General features: G+C 38.3%; 1 protein-coding gene across 1 annotated transcript in view; it reads left to right on the forward strand.

Annotated features, from left to right (window-relative positions):
* Nucleotides 1–9422: 9422 nt before the first annotated feature.
* tpo (thyroid peroxidase) overlaps nucleotides 9423–16421 on the forward strand; it is a 54119-nt gene continuing 47120 nt past the window's right edge. Inside the window, exons 1-4 of the mRNA XM_031902754.1 lie at nucleotides 9423–9474; nucleotides 11307–11391; nucleotides 12573–12640; nucleotides 14640–14763. Of these exons, the coding sequence (XP_031758614.1) occupies nucleotides 9423–9474; nucleotides 11307–11391; nucleotides 12573–12640; nucleotides 14640–14763 (329 nt within the window). The remainder of the gene's footprint in view (nucleotides 9475–11306; nucleotides 11392–12572; nucleotides 12641–14639; nucleotides 14764–16421) is intronic.

Raw genomic sequence — 16421 nt, forward strand, 5'->3', positions numbered from 1 at the left:
CCCCTTAACTATTCATATTCCCATCTCTTGTTTAAACCACTACCTGGTAAATAAGACCCTAGCAACCAGATAGCTGCTGAAATACCAAATGGAGAGCTACTGCACAATAACTGAAAAACCATTAAAAATAAAAGAGGACCTATTGCAACTTGTCTCAGAATATCAATGTCTACATCATATTAAAAGTTAATTTAAAGGTTAACTACCACTTGAAGCTAACTGATCACAAACACAAATATATAGAGAACCCCTAACAGAAGTGCACATATGAATACTTTTACATCCTAAGCATTTTAGGGTTAAAAAAAGCACCCGCACTTTTGCGCAGTATCCCTGGGAGTCAGTGGGAACGGCAAGAGGGAGTTGGGAGGTTAACTTTTTTTTTACACCAGCAGCGAATCCACTAAGTGTCACATTAGCTGTAGGTCAGTCTGTGTATGGGCCATCTTTAGCCTCCCCAAACAAAAAAGTCACCCTCCGCCTATGGGTGCCATTGAGTCCTATGGGAGGCTTCCAAAATCATACATTGAACGTTTCAAAGCCAGAAAGGCTTTCGTGCTGTTTACAAACGTTTTGTGACTTTCAGAAGGCAATTACGATATTTTCGTTTGACCGATATAATAATTTTTGTGACATTTTAGAACATCAGAAATTATCATGGTGATTTTAGGCCCAAAAAAATTAAAATTTTGAACTAGTGAATGGGCCCCTAAGTGCCAAACAGGACATCCAGCACCAGGAAGTATAGTAAGGGACTGTCCTGGGAAGCAAAGAGGTAGGGGCACCACCTCAACTCAGGATATGCCTGGAGCTCTAATGGCAGGCATAGAAACTGGGCCAGTGCCTGCAAGATGCCAATGTGGTGGCAAACACATGAGATTCCAATATGGTGGATCTGTGACCTCTAGTGAGCCAGCCTCTAGGAGCACCAACATGAGTAAGCTTCTACTGGGATGATATTGGCAGAACTACAAGCAAATGAAACCTATGAGGGGATCCTTCAGGGACAGGTTTTTTGAGAGTACATTCTACCCAGTTGTCACTGCATTGGTCCAAGGTACTATGGGAAGGTATCTCTGCATATAGGGGCACATTTATTATGTGGTATAAAAAACGGCAACAAAATACAGCATGCATCGACAGGCTTTGCCACGTAAAAAAACAGTGTAGTTTTTTACACATTTTTTCTTAGAGCGACTTCTGCCGGAACTGAAGTGGCGCAAAGTAACGGTGTCAAATCTGGTGTCAAATAAAGCACACCATAAAAAAATCAGCATCTATTTAACACAGCTTTTTAAATCATTTTTTCATTGAATTTTGGTTTACACAGCAAAGTAAATAGGCCCCTAAGATATAAGATTTCTTTGCGATTTCTTAGGAAGGGATTTTGTGATGGAGGTTGTACTTTATCTTTATTGACACCTATCTGGAACCTTTGTGGATTTTCTTCTCTAGGGCTAAACACCACAGAAGATTTTGTAGGAAGGTTAAGGATCAACAAAACTCCTCCTACAAATTGTATGTAGTTGCATGGGTCAAAATATAAAAATCTGATGTGTAAACAACATAAAAGCTATCCGACACTACATTCCTGTTGGAAGGGAACGCTGCCTGCTGCATCTTCATCTGACTAGATTAAATCTGCTTTTTTTCTCATTGAAATACATTGACTGTCAGATGTAGATGCAAGAACAAAACACACCATCTGCCTTTGCGCCAGATTTAATTCAGTGAGAAAAAAGTGATCTCATGGTTTTTATAATGTGAAAACTCATGAACTAGATTTAATTTGAGGAGAAATAACTTTTCCTCAAATTCAGTTCCAGTTTTTTTCCCATAGACTTCAATAGAGTTTGCATGTGATGAACTTTTTTCTCACTGAATTGAATCTGGCCCTTTATCTGATCTAACTTTACATTACAGCCTATGGAGATTAGATGTTCTGATAAAATCTGTCCCACAAAATCTGATCAAAATCTCCCATGGAGTTTATCCCTAAGTGAGCTCTGACAGTCTGCTATCCTGTGTTATTCCTGTATCCAGCTAGGGTCATTACATGATCAACTGCAGGTACCAATCTGTCCTATTAGATGCACATTGTTTAATTCTCTTCTTAAAAAAACTCTCTCTGAGATGTATTCTTTGGAACCCATTAGGTGGGAGTACACTTGAAGGAGAAGGAAAGGTACAATCACTAGGGCAGTGATCCTGAACCAGTGGCTCGTGAGTAACATGTTGCTCCCCAACCCCTTGGATGTTGCTCCCAGTGGCCTCAAAGCAGGTGATTATTTTTGAATTCCTGGCTTGGGGGCAAGTTTTGGTTGCATAAAAACTAGTTGTACTGCCAAACAGAGCCTTCTGTAGGCTGCCAGTCCCCATAGGAGCTAGAGATGTAGCGAACTGTTCGCCGGTGAACTAATTCGCGCGAACATCGGGTGTTCGCAAGTTCACGAACTTTTCGCGTATGTTCGCAATTTGGGTTCGCGTGGCGGTTTTCCGCTAGGTTTTTTCTCGGCCTAAAAACGCCGCGCAAGCCACACATGGCGTTTTTCAGCAAATCCAGTTTCCATGGTGGTAATAGCACGAAATAGCAAAAACGCCACATATTTCCGCTAGGTCTGCCAGCTGCCTTTGCGATTTTATGCAACGCTGTGTCAACAAAGTTTTTTTCAGAGAAATTTTTGCCCTTGATCCCCCTCCTGCATGTCACTGTCCAGGTCGTGGCACCCTTTAAACAACTTTAAAATCAGTTTTCTGGCCAGAAATGGCTTTTCTAGGTTTTAAAGTTCGCCTTCCCATTGAAGTCTATGGGGTTCGCAAAGTTCGCGAATATTCACACTTTTTGGCGTAAGTTCGCGAATGCATTCGCAAACTTTTTTTTTGAGGTTCGCTACATCCCTAATAGGAGCTACCAAATGGCCAATAACAGCCCTTACTTGGCATCCCAATAAACTTTTTTAAGGCTTATGTTGCTCCCCAACCCTTTTTACATTTGAGTGTGGCTCACAGGTAAAAAAGTTTGGGGATCTCTGCACTAAGGGGTGACAAAATGTTAGCCCCCCCCCCAGTGATTGTAATTGCTTACCTTATACCCCGGGTTGGTGCTCCTGTTAGAAGAAAACCACACTGGCCCAAGGTAGCTGCGAGAGAGTTTTCCTCTTCCTTTTTCTGTCTTTGTGCAGTAGAGTGAAAAGTCAAACTCTAACTCTAAGCAGACCCCACAGTTGAGGGGGGCAACCACAGGGACCGGCTTATTTTTAGAAATTCCCACTTCCCAGATGCACTCTTACCTACCCCCACACAAACCGGGGTGGGGGGGACACAAACATCCAGTGGGTGGAGTAGGGGCTGCTGTTAACACTGGGCCCCTATGTTGGCATAGATTGGTAAGTTTGTGGGTGCTGGGTTTACTTGGAAGGGTTGAACTTGATGGACTCTGGTCTTTTTTCAACCCTTTATAACTGTACTACTATGTAACTATGAACATGTTTTTGTGTGTGGGGGGGCTGTTTTTATGCCCCAGTTACACTCTTTTTCGTGGAAAAACAAGTAGGGTTTGCTTTACATAAAAAGTAATACACTGTGCCTATGCACATCCCTCCCCTTAGCACTAGCAGCACGTGGCACTACTCAGAGCATTAAGTCCTAGGATGGTCCTTATGTCAATGGTATCTATATTTACCATAGGGGTATCAATACCCCTGAGGAAGCTCTTGTTCAGGATGAAGAAATCTGCCCCGGAATGAATTGCCTCAGTTCACAGAAAGGCCTACGCTAAGGATTTAATGTTCTCCAACTTATGGATTTGATGAATGTTTAAAATTTGAAATCAGAGTTAATTCTGTATTTGCAACACATTTTATGCCTTTAAAGCAGGACAGCGCTACAGGCAATGTGAGAGGAAGTCAACTATGTTTTAATATTTCATGGGGACTGTAACTCATCAGGAATATATTCCCCTGAAGTAACGGAGAAATGTAATACAATCTGCTATTAGGTCTGCACGGGAAGAGCGCTCGTCTCGGATTCTCTCGCTGCGCCTCTCTCGCTGCGCCTCTCTGACGCTTTATTAATCTTTTGTAAGCAATTTACGGACCATAAAAGATATTTTGTTTTCATTTCGTGTCTGTAGGATGTGGGAGCAGTGTTGCTGTTATTCATGGATAGGGCTGATTCATTTAGGAAAGATCTGTATTCTGCCTTCAAGTAAGGTATTCTGCTTTATCTACATGCTTAGGAATTCTCTTTGTACCTCTAAACCATACAAATAAAATCAATACCAGTTGCAAATGAGGCCCAGCATCTTATTCAACCTGAAATCCAAACATCAGCAAGATGCACACTTAGGGGCAGATTTAGCTAAATGTGAGTTTAGAGCTTAATAAATACAAACTCAACCACGTTCTATTCATTCCTATGGGATATTTATAACACACATAAATAAATACACTTTTAAAAATCCCATAGGAATGAATATAAAGTGGGTGAATTTTTCTGGGGTGAGCTCTAATCTCACATTTTGATAAATCTGCCCCTTACACACTTAAACTTACAAATTCATATATATTCATATATACATAGATGTACAATGTTATGTTACGTACAATGTAACTGTAGAGGTGAGGTAGAGGGGTCCATATATATATATATATATATACAGGTATGGGACCTGTTGTCCAGAATGCGCAGGACTTAGGGTTTTCTGGATAAGGGATCTTCCCATAATTTGGATCTCCATAACTTAAGTCTGTTAAAAATCATTTAAGTATTGAATAAACCCAATAGGATTGTTTTGCCCCCAAAAAGGGGTAATTATATCTTAGTTGGGATCAAGTACAAGGTACTGTTTTATTATTACAGAGAAAAGGGAATCATTTAACCATTAAATAAACCCAATAGGGCTGTTCTGCCCCCAATAAGGGGTAATTATATCTTAGTTGGGATCAAGTACAGGTACTGTTTTATTATTACAGAGAAAAGGGAATCATTTAACCATGAAATAAACCCAATAGGGCTGTTCTGCCCCCAATAAGGGGTAATTATATCTTAGTTGGGATCAAGTACAGGTACTGTTTTATTATTACAGAGAAAAGGGAATCATTTAACCATGAAATAAACCCAATAGGGCTGTTCTGTCCCCAATAAGGGGTAATTATATCTTAGTTGGGATCAAGTACAGGTACTGTTTTATTATTACAGAGAAAAGGGAATCATTTAAACATGAAATAAACCCAATAGGGCTGTTCTGCCCCCAATAAGGGCTACGTGGGAGCAGCCACCTTTATAAAGGGAAGGTACTCTGGTAGCGCTACCTGGGGGTACTAAACAGATCTTGGGGAAGGGACTGAACTAACCTAAGGGTTGTGGTTTATCCGGATCCAAGTGGGGATTGGGCATCTATAGAGACTGTCTGTGCCAGCTGTGGATAAACTACATCGGATAATCAGTTATACATAAAGTGTTAACTTCCAACTCCAACAGTTATATAAAGTTTAACATTTCTGCAAAAGCTGTGTGCGATTATTTCCTGGTGGAAATCCTCTAGAGGTGTGTTCCTCAGTGTCCACTAGGTGGTGGCACTACGCTGTTCCAGTTCCCAGTATCAAAATTACTTTGAGAACACATATCTCCTGACATACAGTTTATAGGCAGCATGCAGGAACTACATAATCCACAATATGTCTATGAAGAGTCTCATTCATCCAGGTCATGATATACAGTATCTAGAAGAATTAAGTCTAAAACAACTGGACTTTTCTGAATTTTTTTCTTGAAAACGTTTCACCACTCATCCGAGTGGCTTCTTCAGTTCAAATGACTGGTAGGGAATTCCCAGGTATTTAAACTCTTGATGGTAGTACAATCACAGACATCCAATCACAATGGTTCCATTGAACTTGTTCAGTTAGGTGTTAGCTGAAACTGACAGGTGTTAGAAGGTATGATCCAATCACAATGGTACCAAGATTCTCATTGATAAAGGTGTTAATCCTTCAAAGTACATGACTGGACTGTACTACCATCCATTGCATTGCACTGTGATGTTCCTTTCCTTACTGAGATCATGTGTGCAGGGAATTGTGGGATTGGGAGGATGCAGGCTGAGGTCAATCAACTACTGTTACATTTTACAACTATCTATCTATCTATCTATCTATCTATCTTTCTATCTATCTATCTATCTATCTATCTATCATCTATCTTTCTATCTATCTATCTATCATCTATCTTTCTATCTATATGCTACACTTTACTGCAAAAGTTACATAGTAGGGTTACATAGTGGGACATGGCCAATGCTATAGACTGACCAATGACACTTCATGTGATAAGCAGGGGCGGGCCTAGCCGACCAGGCATCTTAGCCAACCTTGTCGGCAACCTCTCCCCTGCACCTTTCCCCCCTCGCACATGCGTGTGCTCACACATGTAAACGAACACAAATGGAACACATACATAAAGGACAAAAAGTAACATACAAGGAACACAAACTCACACGTGAAAACTCAGACCTGCACAGATTTACACGCACGTTTTACATTCATGTTACCATTTCTCTAAGGCAAACTCAATAACTGTTCAAAATATTATTAAATAATATTTAAAAGTCAGTAAAATATTCCCATTATTTCTAGCTCTTGCTTGTGTATGAAACTTTGAAACGTCAGATTATATTTAATTTACAATTGACTAGTATATTAGTTTTTTTTGTAATCATGAAAACTCAAGATAGATAGACAGATATAGATTTATAGGTACAAATATGGGATCCCTTATCTGGAAACCCGTTATGTAGAAAGTTCCAAATTATGGGAAGGCCATCTCCCATAGACTCCATTATAAACAATTCTAATTTTTAAAAATAATTTCCTTTTTCTCTGTAAAAATAAAACAGTACATTGTACTTGATCCCAACTAAGATATAATTACCCCTTATTGGGGGCAGAACAGCCCTATTGGGTTTATTTAATGGTTAAATGATTCCCTTTTCTCTGTAATAATAAAACAGTACCTGTACTTGATCCCAACTAAGATATAATTACCCCTTATTGGGGGCAGAACAGCCCTATTGGGTTTATTTAATGGTTAAATGATTCCCTTTTCTCTGTAATAATAAAACAGTACCTGTACTTGATCCCAACTAAGATATAATTACCCCTTATTGGGGGCAGAACAGCCCTATCGGGTTTATTTAATGGTTAAATGATTCCCTTTTCTCTGTAACAATAAAACAGTACCTGTACTTGATCCCAACTAAGATATAATTACCCCTTATTGGGGCAGAACAGCCCTATTGGGTTTATTTAATGGTTAAATGATTCCCTTTTCTCTGTAATAATAAAACAGTACCTGTACTTGATCCCAACTAAGATATAATTACCCCTTATTGGGGGCAGAACAGCCCTATTGGGTTTATTTAATGGTTAAATGATTCCCTTTTCTCTGTAATAATAAAACAGTACCTGTACTTGATCCCAACTAAGATATAATTACCCCTTATTGGAGGCAGAACAGCCCTATTGGGTTTATTTAATGGTTAAATGATTCCCTTTTCTCTGTAATAATAAAACAGTACCTGTACTTGATCCCAACTAAGATATAATTACCCCTTATTGGAGGCAGAACAGCCCTATTGGGTTTATTTAATGGTTAAATGATTCCCTTTTCTCTGTAATAATAAAACAGTACCTGTACTTGATCCCAACTAAGATATAATTACCCCTTATTGGAGGCAGAACAGCCCTATTGGGTTTATTTAATGGTTAAATGATTCCCTTTTCTCTGTAATACTAAAACAGTACCTGTACTTGATCCCAACTAAGATACAATTAATCCTTATTGGAGACAAAACAATCCTATTGAGTTTATTCAATATTTAAATAATTTTTAGCAGACTTAAGGTATGGAGATCCAAATTATGGAAAGATCCCTTATCCGGAAAATCCCAGGTCCCGAGCATTCTGGATAACAGGCCCCATACCTGCATAGGCATAGAAATAAATATATATATAACTTACACTGGACAGTACTTTCCCTTATCTAATTTAAAACCTACTGGAGCATGGGAAGGCTTACACTGCACAAAAGCGCCTGGGACATTGCTGTTCTCATTGTACAAGAGTTCCGGAATAGACGAAGAAACCACATTTACAAAATCACCCAAGAAAGGTAGGAAAAAAATCTAATCTATATCATTTTGGATAACTCAGTATTTATACCCAGGCTTTTTGTGGGCATTCTGATGGCACACATTTTTCTTTTCCCTTATTTAAGGATATGATTAGGACAGTAATATCCAGTTGTCTCTTGCTGAAAAGCATCAGTTAACAAAGTACTGTGTTTTGAGCAAAATATTTTTGGTTACAACCGGATAATGATATTTTTACATGACAAGTTGTCAAATATTGAATGTGGGAAATATTTTATTTTTTATACATTTTGGAACATAATACATCGCTTGGCTCATTATTTTTGTGAAATGCATGTTTGCATTCAATAATTCACAGTTTGTTAGCATGCCTACAGCCAATTGTTTGTTGCATGACAGATCTATCTATCTATCTATCTATCTATCTATCTATCTATCTATCTATCTATCTATCTATCTATCTATCTATCATCTATCTATCATCTATCTATCTATCTATCTATCTATCATCTATCTATCATCTATCTATCTATATATCTATCTATCTATCTATCATCTATCTATTATCATCTATCTATCTATCTATCTATCTATCTATCTATCTATCTATCTATCTATCTATCTATTATCATCTATCTATCTATCTATCTATCTATCTATCATCTATCTATCTACCTATCTATCAGCTATCTATCATCTATCTATCTATATATCTATCTATCTATCTATCATCTATCTATTATCATCTATCTATCTATCTATCTATCTATCTATCTATCTATCTATCTATCATCTATCTATCTATCTATCTATCTATCATCTATCATCTATCTCTCTTTCTCTCTCTCTCTCTCTCTCTCTCTCTTTGTCTTTCTTTCTCTCTCTTTATATTTATCTATATATCAATCTATCTAGCTATTGCTATCTATCCTATCAATCTTTAGTGTGGTTATACGTTACAGGCCCCGCCAGAAATCATTTAATACCAACTAAACTGAGAAACTGAGATTTTTGCTCAACATACATTGCTTGTATTGCAAATATTGCTTGTCATTCCAGGCCCAGACTGGCCCCCCTACAATCCTTGGCATTTCCAGATACTAATCGAATGACTTCTACTTCTACCCCCCCCCTTGCAATTTATCTATCTATCTTGCTAATTCTATACAGTTATCTATCTATTATTTGTTAGGATTATAATTTTCTAGGCTTCACATCTCATGCTTTATATTTTTAGATAATGCCAATATTAAATCTCCTTGAAATGTTGACAATGGCAAGTATTGTGTTTTCGTATACTGTGAAATCTAACGGCACCTCCCAAGGTAAGGCAAGAGGTTTGGATCTTACTGATATATATTTATTTGATGCTTCCACAGAGTTTACATACGTGCTTCCTAAGAAATATTAGCTATCTGTGATGCATAAAAATGATTGGTCGAGTACTCTTAGAATTATCTGATTCCTGAGGGGCATAATAGTCTATCATCTCCATGAATAACAATGTCACTTATTTCTAAGGAACTGCAAATAGCAGGGACTTAAGGCTTTGAAGTGCATGTTTTACTTTATACCAAACATAATACTGTGTTCCCTGGTTCCCAATGAATCAACTGGTGTCTTCAGAGAACCAATATTTCTATTTTATGGACAAATCTTTTTTAGATTTTAGTAAGATTTCTATCCCCTATTGTGGAATTTACTCACAACTATGGTACCATTAGAGATAGGGCTTTGCATGCCCAAAGGCAGCATGTTAAGATGATGCCATCAGCTGAGATATGTATGGTAGGAGTAGGGTATTTTCATAGGTAGGTGAAACATGTCTATTTTGTCTATAGACAAATGTCTATTTTGTCTATGTCTATATCCGGAAAAGATATTATGCATTTCTCTAGGCATGATCTGGCAACAAGAACTTCTAAGTTATGTAATTTCAGTGAGATCTTACTCTGTCTGAATTATAATTACTTAAAGAAACTTGGCCAGATCATTCCTTTTTGTTTTATATACTCAAATTCAGGGTCACTCAGCAGAATATTCCCTTGTTAGTAACACATCAATTCTCTAGCTTGCTGGATACACTGGATTTAATTCCTGAATACTTCCTTAAAGCAAGGATCCCCAACCTTTTTTACTTGTAAGCTCACACTCATGTGTAAAAAGTGTTAGGAAGCCACACCAGCATGAATAAGTTCTTTGGGGATGCCAAATAAGGACTGTGATTGGCTGTTTGGTCGCACCATGTATACTGCTGGCCTGCAGGAGGCTCTGCAACATCAAAAGGGGTGGATAGCAACAAGCTGCTCATGACCCACTGGTTGGGTATCACTGATCTAAAGGTTCCCTTACTGAGATGAACTGGTATAAACATAAGTTGCCAAAGACCCTTACTTTTCACACGTGGAATTACTTGCCCAGTGACTAGGGACCTAAATACATAGTTGGTGAGCAGGATTCTGATTCTCTCTGCCAACTGCTCTCTCTCCTCAGAATGGCCTTAGACATTCAGGTGGAAACCCTCTTCCCCGATTAAGAGGGTCATCAGGGTCCAGATTAGGAGGGTCAGGTGTCCAGTTTTACAAACAGGAAGTGGGAACGCCAGCCAGATTGATTGAATTCTGTTTCCTGTTATCCTGTTTTACTTCTATAAATTCATGTCAACAGTTTCTGAAATTAAATCTGGGTATGAACAGTTATATACTGTACACCACCTATGCCAAGCTGTATCTTCCATGTTACTTTTACATAAAGTGATACTGACACCAAAAATGAAACTTTTTTTACTACTATCAAAACGCTGTCTTTGCATGAGCTTTATCATTTTGTAAATGTGAATCTACTGCCTGATGCTTTTAAATTACCTATCTGATCCCCCATGTTCCTCTATGAGGGGGCGGCCATATTTGTGCAGCAGTAGGCCGTTAGCATTAGAAGCTATACTGACAGGTTGAAAAGGGACAGTCAGATTGGGAAAACATTCAGGGTTATGAATGTCAAAGTAACACTTACTAAAGTAGAAATATTAGGAGAAAATGGTCAACAGTTAACTTTTATTGTACATTAATATTTTATAGAGTTGTTTATTAGTGTCAGTATCAGGTTAAGGCCTAGTTTGAACATTTGTTTCTAAAATGTTTGTTCTATTTTTGGTCAGTGAAAGAAGTTTGCGTGTTTGAGAACAACACCGATCAAAACAGTGTTTTTCATCTGGACAATATACCCCAAAGCGCACTACCAAGGTAATGAAATGCTGTAGAATGACCACTTGTTCTATAGAATAATGTATTGGATTGCTGTCTCATTTGTTAACACTGGGCAAAATTTGCCCCTGGGCAGTAACACATAGCAACCAATCAGTGAATTGGCTTTTGTTTAGCCAGCTGCAGGTAGAAAGGTAGGAAATGCTGGCACTGCACTCTGCAACTTGTGCTCAATGCAAAAAAAGTGCATTTTGAATGATCACTAAGGGGCTGATTTACTTACCCACGAACGGGTCGAATGGAGTCCGATTGCGTTTTTTTCGTAATGATCGGTACTTTGCGATTTTTTCGTATGTTTTGCGATTTTTTCGGATTCTTTACGAATTTTTCGGATCCAATACGATTTTTGCGTAAAAACGCGAGTTTTCCTATCCATTACGAAAGTTGCGTAAAAAGTTGCGCATTTTGCGTAGCGTTAAAACTTACGCGAAAAGTTGCGCATTTTTCGTAGCGTTAAGTTTTAACGCTACGAAAAATGCGCAACTTTTCGCGTAAGTTTTAACGCTACGCAAAATGCGCAACTTTTTACGCAACTTTCGTAATGGATACGAAAAACTCGCTTTTTTACGCAAAAATCGTATTGGATCCGAAAAATTTGTACAGAATCCGAAAAAATCGCAAAACATACGAAAAAGTCGCAAAATATTCGTTTTCAAGTCGGAACTTTTCCAATTCGGGTCGGATTCGTGGGTTAGTAAATCAGCCCCTAAGTAATGTGCTATTGTGCTTGTATACAAGGGTCTAAGAAAATGACCCCCATACTCACCTATACACACCCAGACCCAAGCAATGTTAAAGGGAAAGCTACTGCAATATAATCTGGTTTTGAAGAGTGAGTATATGTGGAGCTAAGGTAAATATAGAATGTAAGGCCTTTACAACAAGTGGTGGATTCTCTGCCTACATTCATCCGCTGGCAAAGAACCTGCTCTATGCGTCAATCAGAGTAATCATTTTAGTGCTGAAATCCACTCCATGTGCCTGTATCCGGGCTGAAGCAGTGGTTTTAACCATAGGGGAGGATTCTTGGCCTGCATTTATCTGCCTTGTGTGGCATTAGCCTAAATCCCATGCTAAAAAAAATGACATAACCCGAAGATGTTTTGATCTTACCCAGTTTCCCACTACTTATCCATGTATCAATTATTATTTTATTTAAGAAATTCATCTCAAACAGACAAGACTTCTTTAGAACAGCACCCAGAAAGTGAAGATGTATCCCATACAGGTAACCAAACACGCAACACAAGGTGCCCATACACGCTCGCAATCCAAAAATGACTTTCTGCTAACTGGTTAATATACAGTGCTTGCCATCTTCTGCATCTCTTGTTAATAAAGGCCACGTTAGTGCCACAGCTCATGATATTGCTTTCATGGAACGTTAGGCATGTTAAATTATTCATTTGGCACAATAATGTATTTGGGAACTCTTTAATGACAACTCATGATTTATCATTTACTTCGCCACCCTAGGATTCATTTTCCATAAGCAACATGCTACCGGATAAATGAAATTATTGCACAATGTGAGAGTAAAAATACATCACCGTCAATCCAATAAATTAATATAAATAAAGCGCTCCCCGCATTATTAGTATTCTAAGTGCCTTTTGTTTGGTGAGCCTGCTCAAGATATATCACACTCCTCACGCTAATAAAACTGAGTGTTATACATTAACACCCTCATCTTTCCGCTACTTATTGTAAAGTAACTGTGCTAAATGAATATTTATTTGTACAATAATGTACATAAAAAATAGAAAAACAAAAATAAACTGTAGAGGATAAGTGATCCACATTTACCATTAGTGATGGGTGAAATGTTTCGCCAGGCATGGATTCGCTGCGATTTTCTGCGTTTCGCCATTGGTGAATTGTTTCGCGAAACGGATGAAAAAATTTGCTGTGGAAAAATTCGCCATGCGTCCAAAAATTGTTGCCCACGTCAAAAGAATAGTTGCACGTCAAAAAAGAATAGTCCCGGGCGACAAAAGAATAGCCGAGTGCGACAAAAGAATAGCCGCAGATGACAAAAGAATAGCCGAGTGTGACAAAAGAATAGCTGCAGGCGACAAAAAAATATTCGCGGACAACAATTTTTTTTTTGACGTGCAACATTTTTGCCATTTTGCGAATTTTTTCGCCGTTTTGCAAATCTTTTGAAAGATTTGCAAATATTTCAGTGAAGCGAAACAGGACAGATTCGCTCATCACTATTTACCATAGATTAAAGTCTGAGGTGGCTCAGATGGATACGGCAGCATTGGGGTCCCTTGGTTATATCCAAGCAGGGAATTGCGGGACTGATTTATTAAATCTTAAGACTTAATTTCAGTGAGATTGGTACCAAATCTCGCTACCTACAGTGATCAGGCCAAGATTTTTACTTAATGAAATATTGGAAAAAAAAAATGTGTATGGGAAACACACACAATAGGGAGAGAAAAAGCAATCATCAAAAATCTTTCCCTTATTTTGGGTTTGTTTTACCTTTAATTGTGTGGCCTAGTGTTTAAGGTCCAGATTGACCAATGCTCATATTTTTAAAATCGTGTTTTTAACTAATTACTCCAAAACGTGATTTTTTTTCAATATTTATCAAGTGTGGGAGCTGTCTCAGGAAAATTGTAACAATCTTGACTTCATTTGTGGTTTTAGAGGTTTCTGTGATTTTCTTTTTTTTTTCATTTGTAAGTGCCAATTTTCATGAAAACCAGGATTTCAAGGTTTTTCGTGTTCTTATTTGAATTTGTTTAGCTGGTTTTTCGTGCTTTTGTAGATTAGACTATTTTAATAAATGACTTGGCATTTATGTTTTTTTTTTTCAAAAACCACAAAAACCTCTAATATCAGAATGTTGTTAAAGGGAAAATTAGATTGTAAGCTCTACTATGGAAAGGAATTTCCTTTGCAGCAGGCTTCTCAGCTCATAGGATTTCCCCTTTCAAGGTTCCAAGGTTCCATGGGCTTTGCTTTTCTTCAAAGCCACTTATTTATTGAATTTTCCCTTATTGCAAACACCCAGTGCTAAGTTTCCCTCCTCTATGCACAATCATGGCATGATTCAGTCTCTCCTTAAGGCCCTGCCACCTACCCAGAACATATTTAGCCCTGCCTCATTTCTCTCCTCTGTATTATGAAAGGTTTTTAATGTATATACAAATTGCATATTATTCCAAACAATTTGTTTCTTTTATTGTTAAAATCATTCATCTTTTTTCAAGGGTCCTCGTTTGAAGCAGTGCTTGCCAACCTAACTGGGTGTGTCCCACAAACACTTTCTCCATTCTGTCCCAACAATTGCTTGGCCGGGAAATACAGACACATTACTGGTGCTTGCAACAACAGGTAAATGTTATGTCGGAACAGTAACACCAACATTTTGTAATACAAAGTTCCATCCAAAATAGTGATAATAATAGGTAAGAGCTACTTCCCCTTTGATTTTTTTTCTGCTTGAATTTGACTTGCAAAATGCCCCATAGGAGAAAGGTGAAAAGGCGACTTTAGTTTTGAATTCTTCTGTGCACTGAACCAGAAGTCAGCTTTGCACCGATGACCTAAAGTACCTAAGCTTTTTTTCAGTGTCTGTAGCTTTAATATATGCTCACATCATTACCCCCCAAAGCTGTCCAAAGGATAGATGCTTTAGGTCATCATTGCGAAGCTGACTTCCGGTTCAGCACACAGACGAATCCCACCTGCAGTCGCCTTTTTGCCTTTCTCCTATGAAGAACTTGATTCAAATTCAAGCTGAAGATTTTAAAAAAATCCAAGGGGAAGTAAGCCTTACCTATCATTTTAACTGTTTTGGGGAAATTATGTGTTAACAAAATTTAATGTTACTGTTCCTTTAATAGCTTAGAGACCTGCACAATATATATAGAATATAAAAGTCACAATACAACACTGATATTAATGTGATAATCAGCCCTGTAGCAACAGCTTCAATGACAGACAAACCTTGATGATGCTTGATGATTTGCAACAACCCCTAATCTTAGTTCTCAACAGCTGCCCAGAGCACACTGAGCATGTGCAGTGTCACTGACAATCCTAACAAAATCCAAGATGGTGTTCCCCCGTGACAATTTTGAGGGCCTATATCCTAAACCTTTAGACTGGTGCAGTAAGTTTATGAAATATGACACTTTTGAGTTATATTAATTTTAATGGTTTAGTTATCCTTTAAGTCATAAGTGACAGGAAATGACTAGGGATGTAGCGAACCTCAAAAAAAAAAGTTTGCAAACGCGTTCGCGAACTTACGCCAAAAAGCGCGAATATTCGCAAACTTTGCGAACCCCATAGACTTCAATGGGAAGGCGAACTTTAAAACCTAGAAAAGTCATTTCTGGCCAGAAAAATAATTTTAAAGTTGTTTAAAGGGTGCCACGACCTGGACAGTGACATGCAGGAGGGGGATCAAGGGCAAAAACTTCTCTGAAAAATACTTTGTTGACACAGCGTTGCGTAAAATCACAAAGGCAGCTGGCAGACCTATTTGTCGCGATAAAATAGCGTGCGCGGTATTTTCCGCATGCACGCTATTTATCGCGGCGTTTTTTGCTATTTCACACTATTACCACCATGGAAACTGGATTTGCTGAAAAACGCCATGTATGGCTTGCGCGGCATTTACACGGCGAGAAAAAACGCAGCGGAAAAACGCGACGCGAACATACCTGATGTTTGCGGGAATTTGTTCACCGGCGAACAGTTCGCTACATCTCTAGAAATGACCAGCCCTCAATATGCAGAGTAGTAAGACTGATATACATACAGTTAATTTGTATATATCTTTACACATATATATGATGAACACAATACACATTAATAACATTGGAAGGCTGTCTCTGTACAGCATGTTAAATTTCATCCAGGGGAACTTCATAATCTCAGTCAGGCCTGGACTGGCAATCTGTACATTCTGGCAAAAGTCAGAGGGGCTGCTGTGTATGCCACAGATAAACAAGGATGAAAGCAACAGATATAAAGTATGGGTC

The sequence above is a fragment of the Xenopus tropicalis genome, chromosome 5 (genome assembly GCF_000004195.4).
Source record: "Xenopus tropicalis strain Nigerian chromosome 5, UCB_Xtro_10.0, whole genome shotgun sequence".
In the NCBI taxonomy this organism is placed as follows: Eukaryota; Metazoa; Chordata; class Amphibia; order Anura; family Pipidae; genus Xenopus; species Xenopus tropicalis.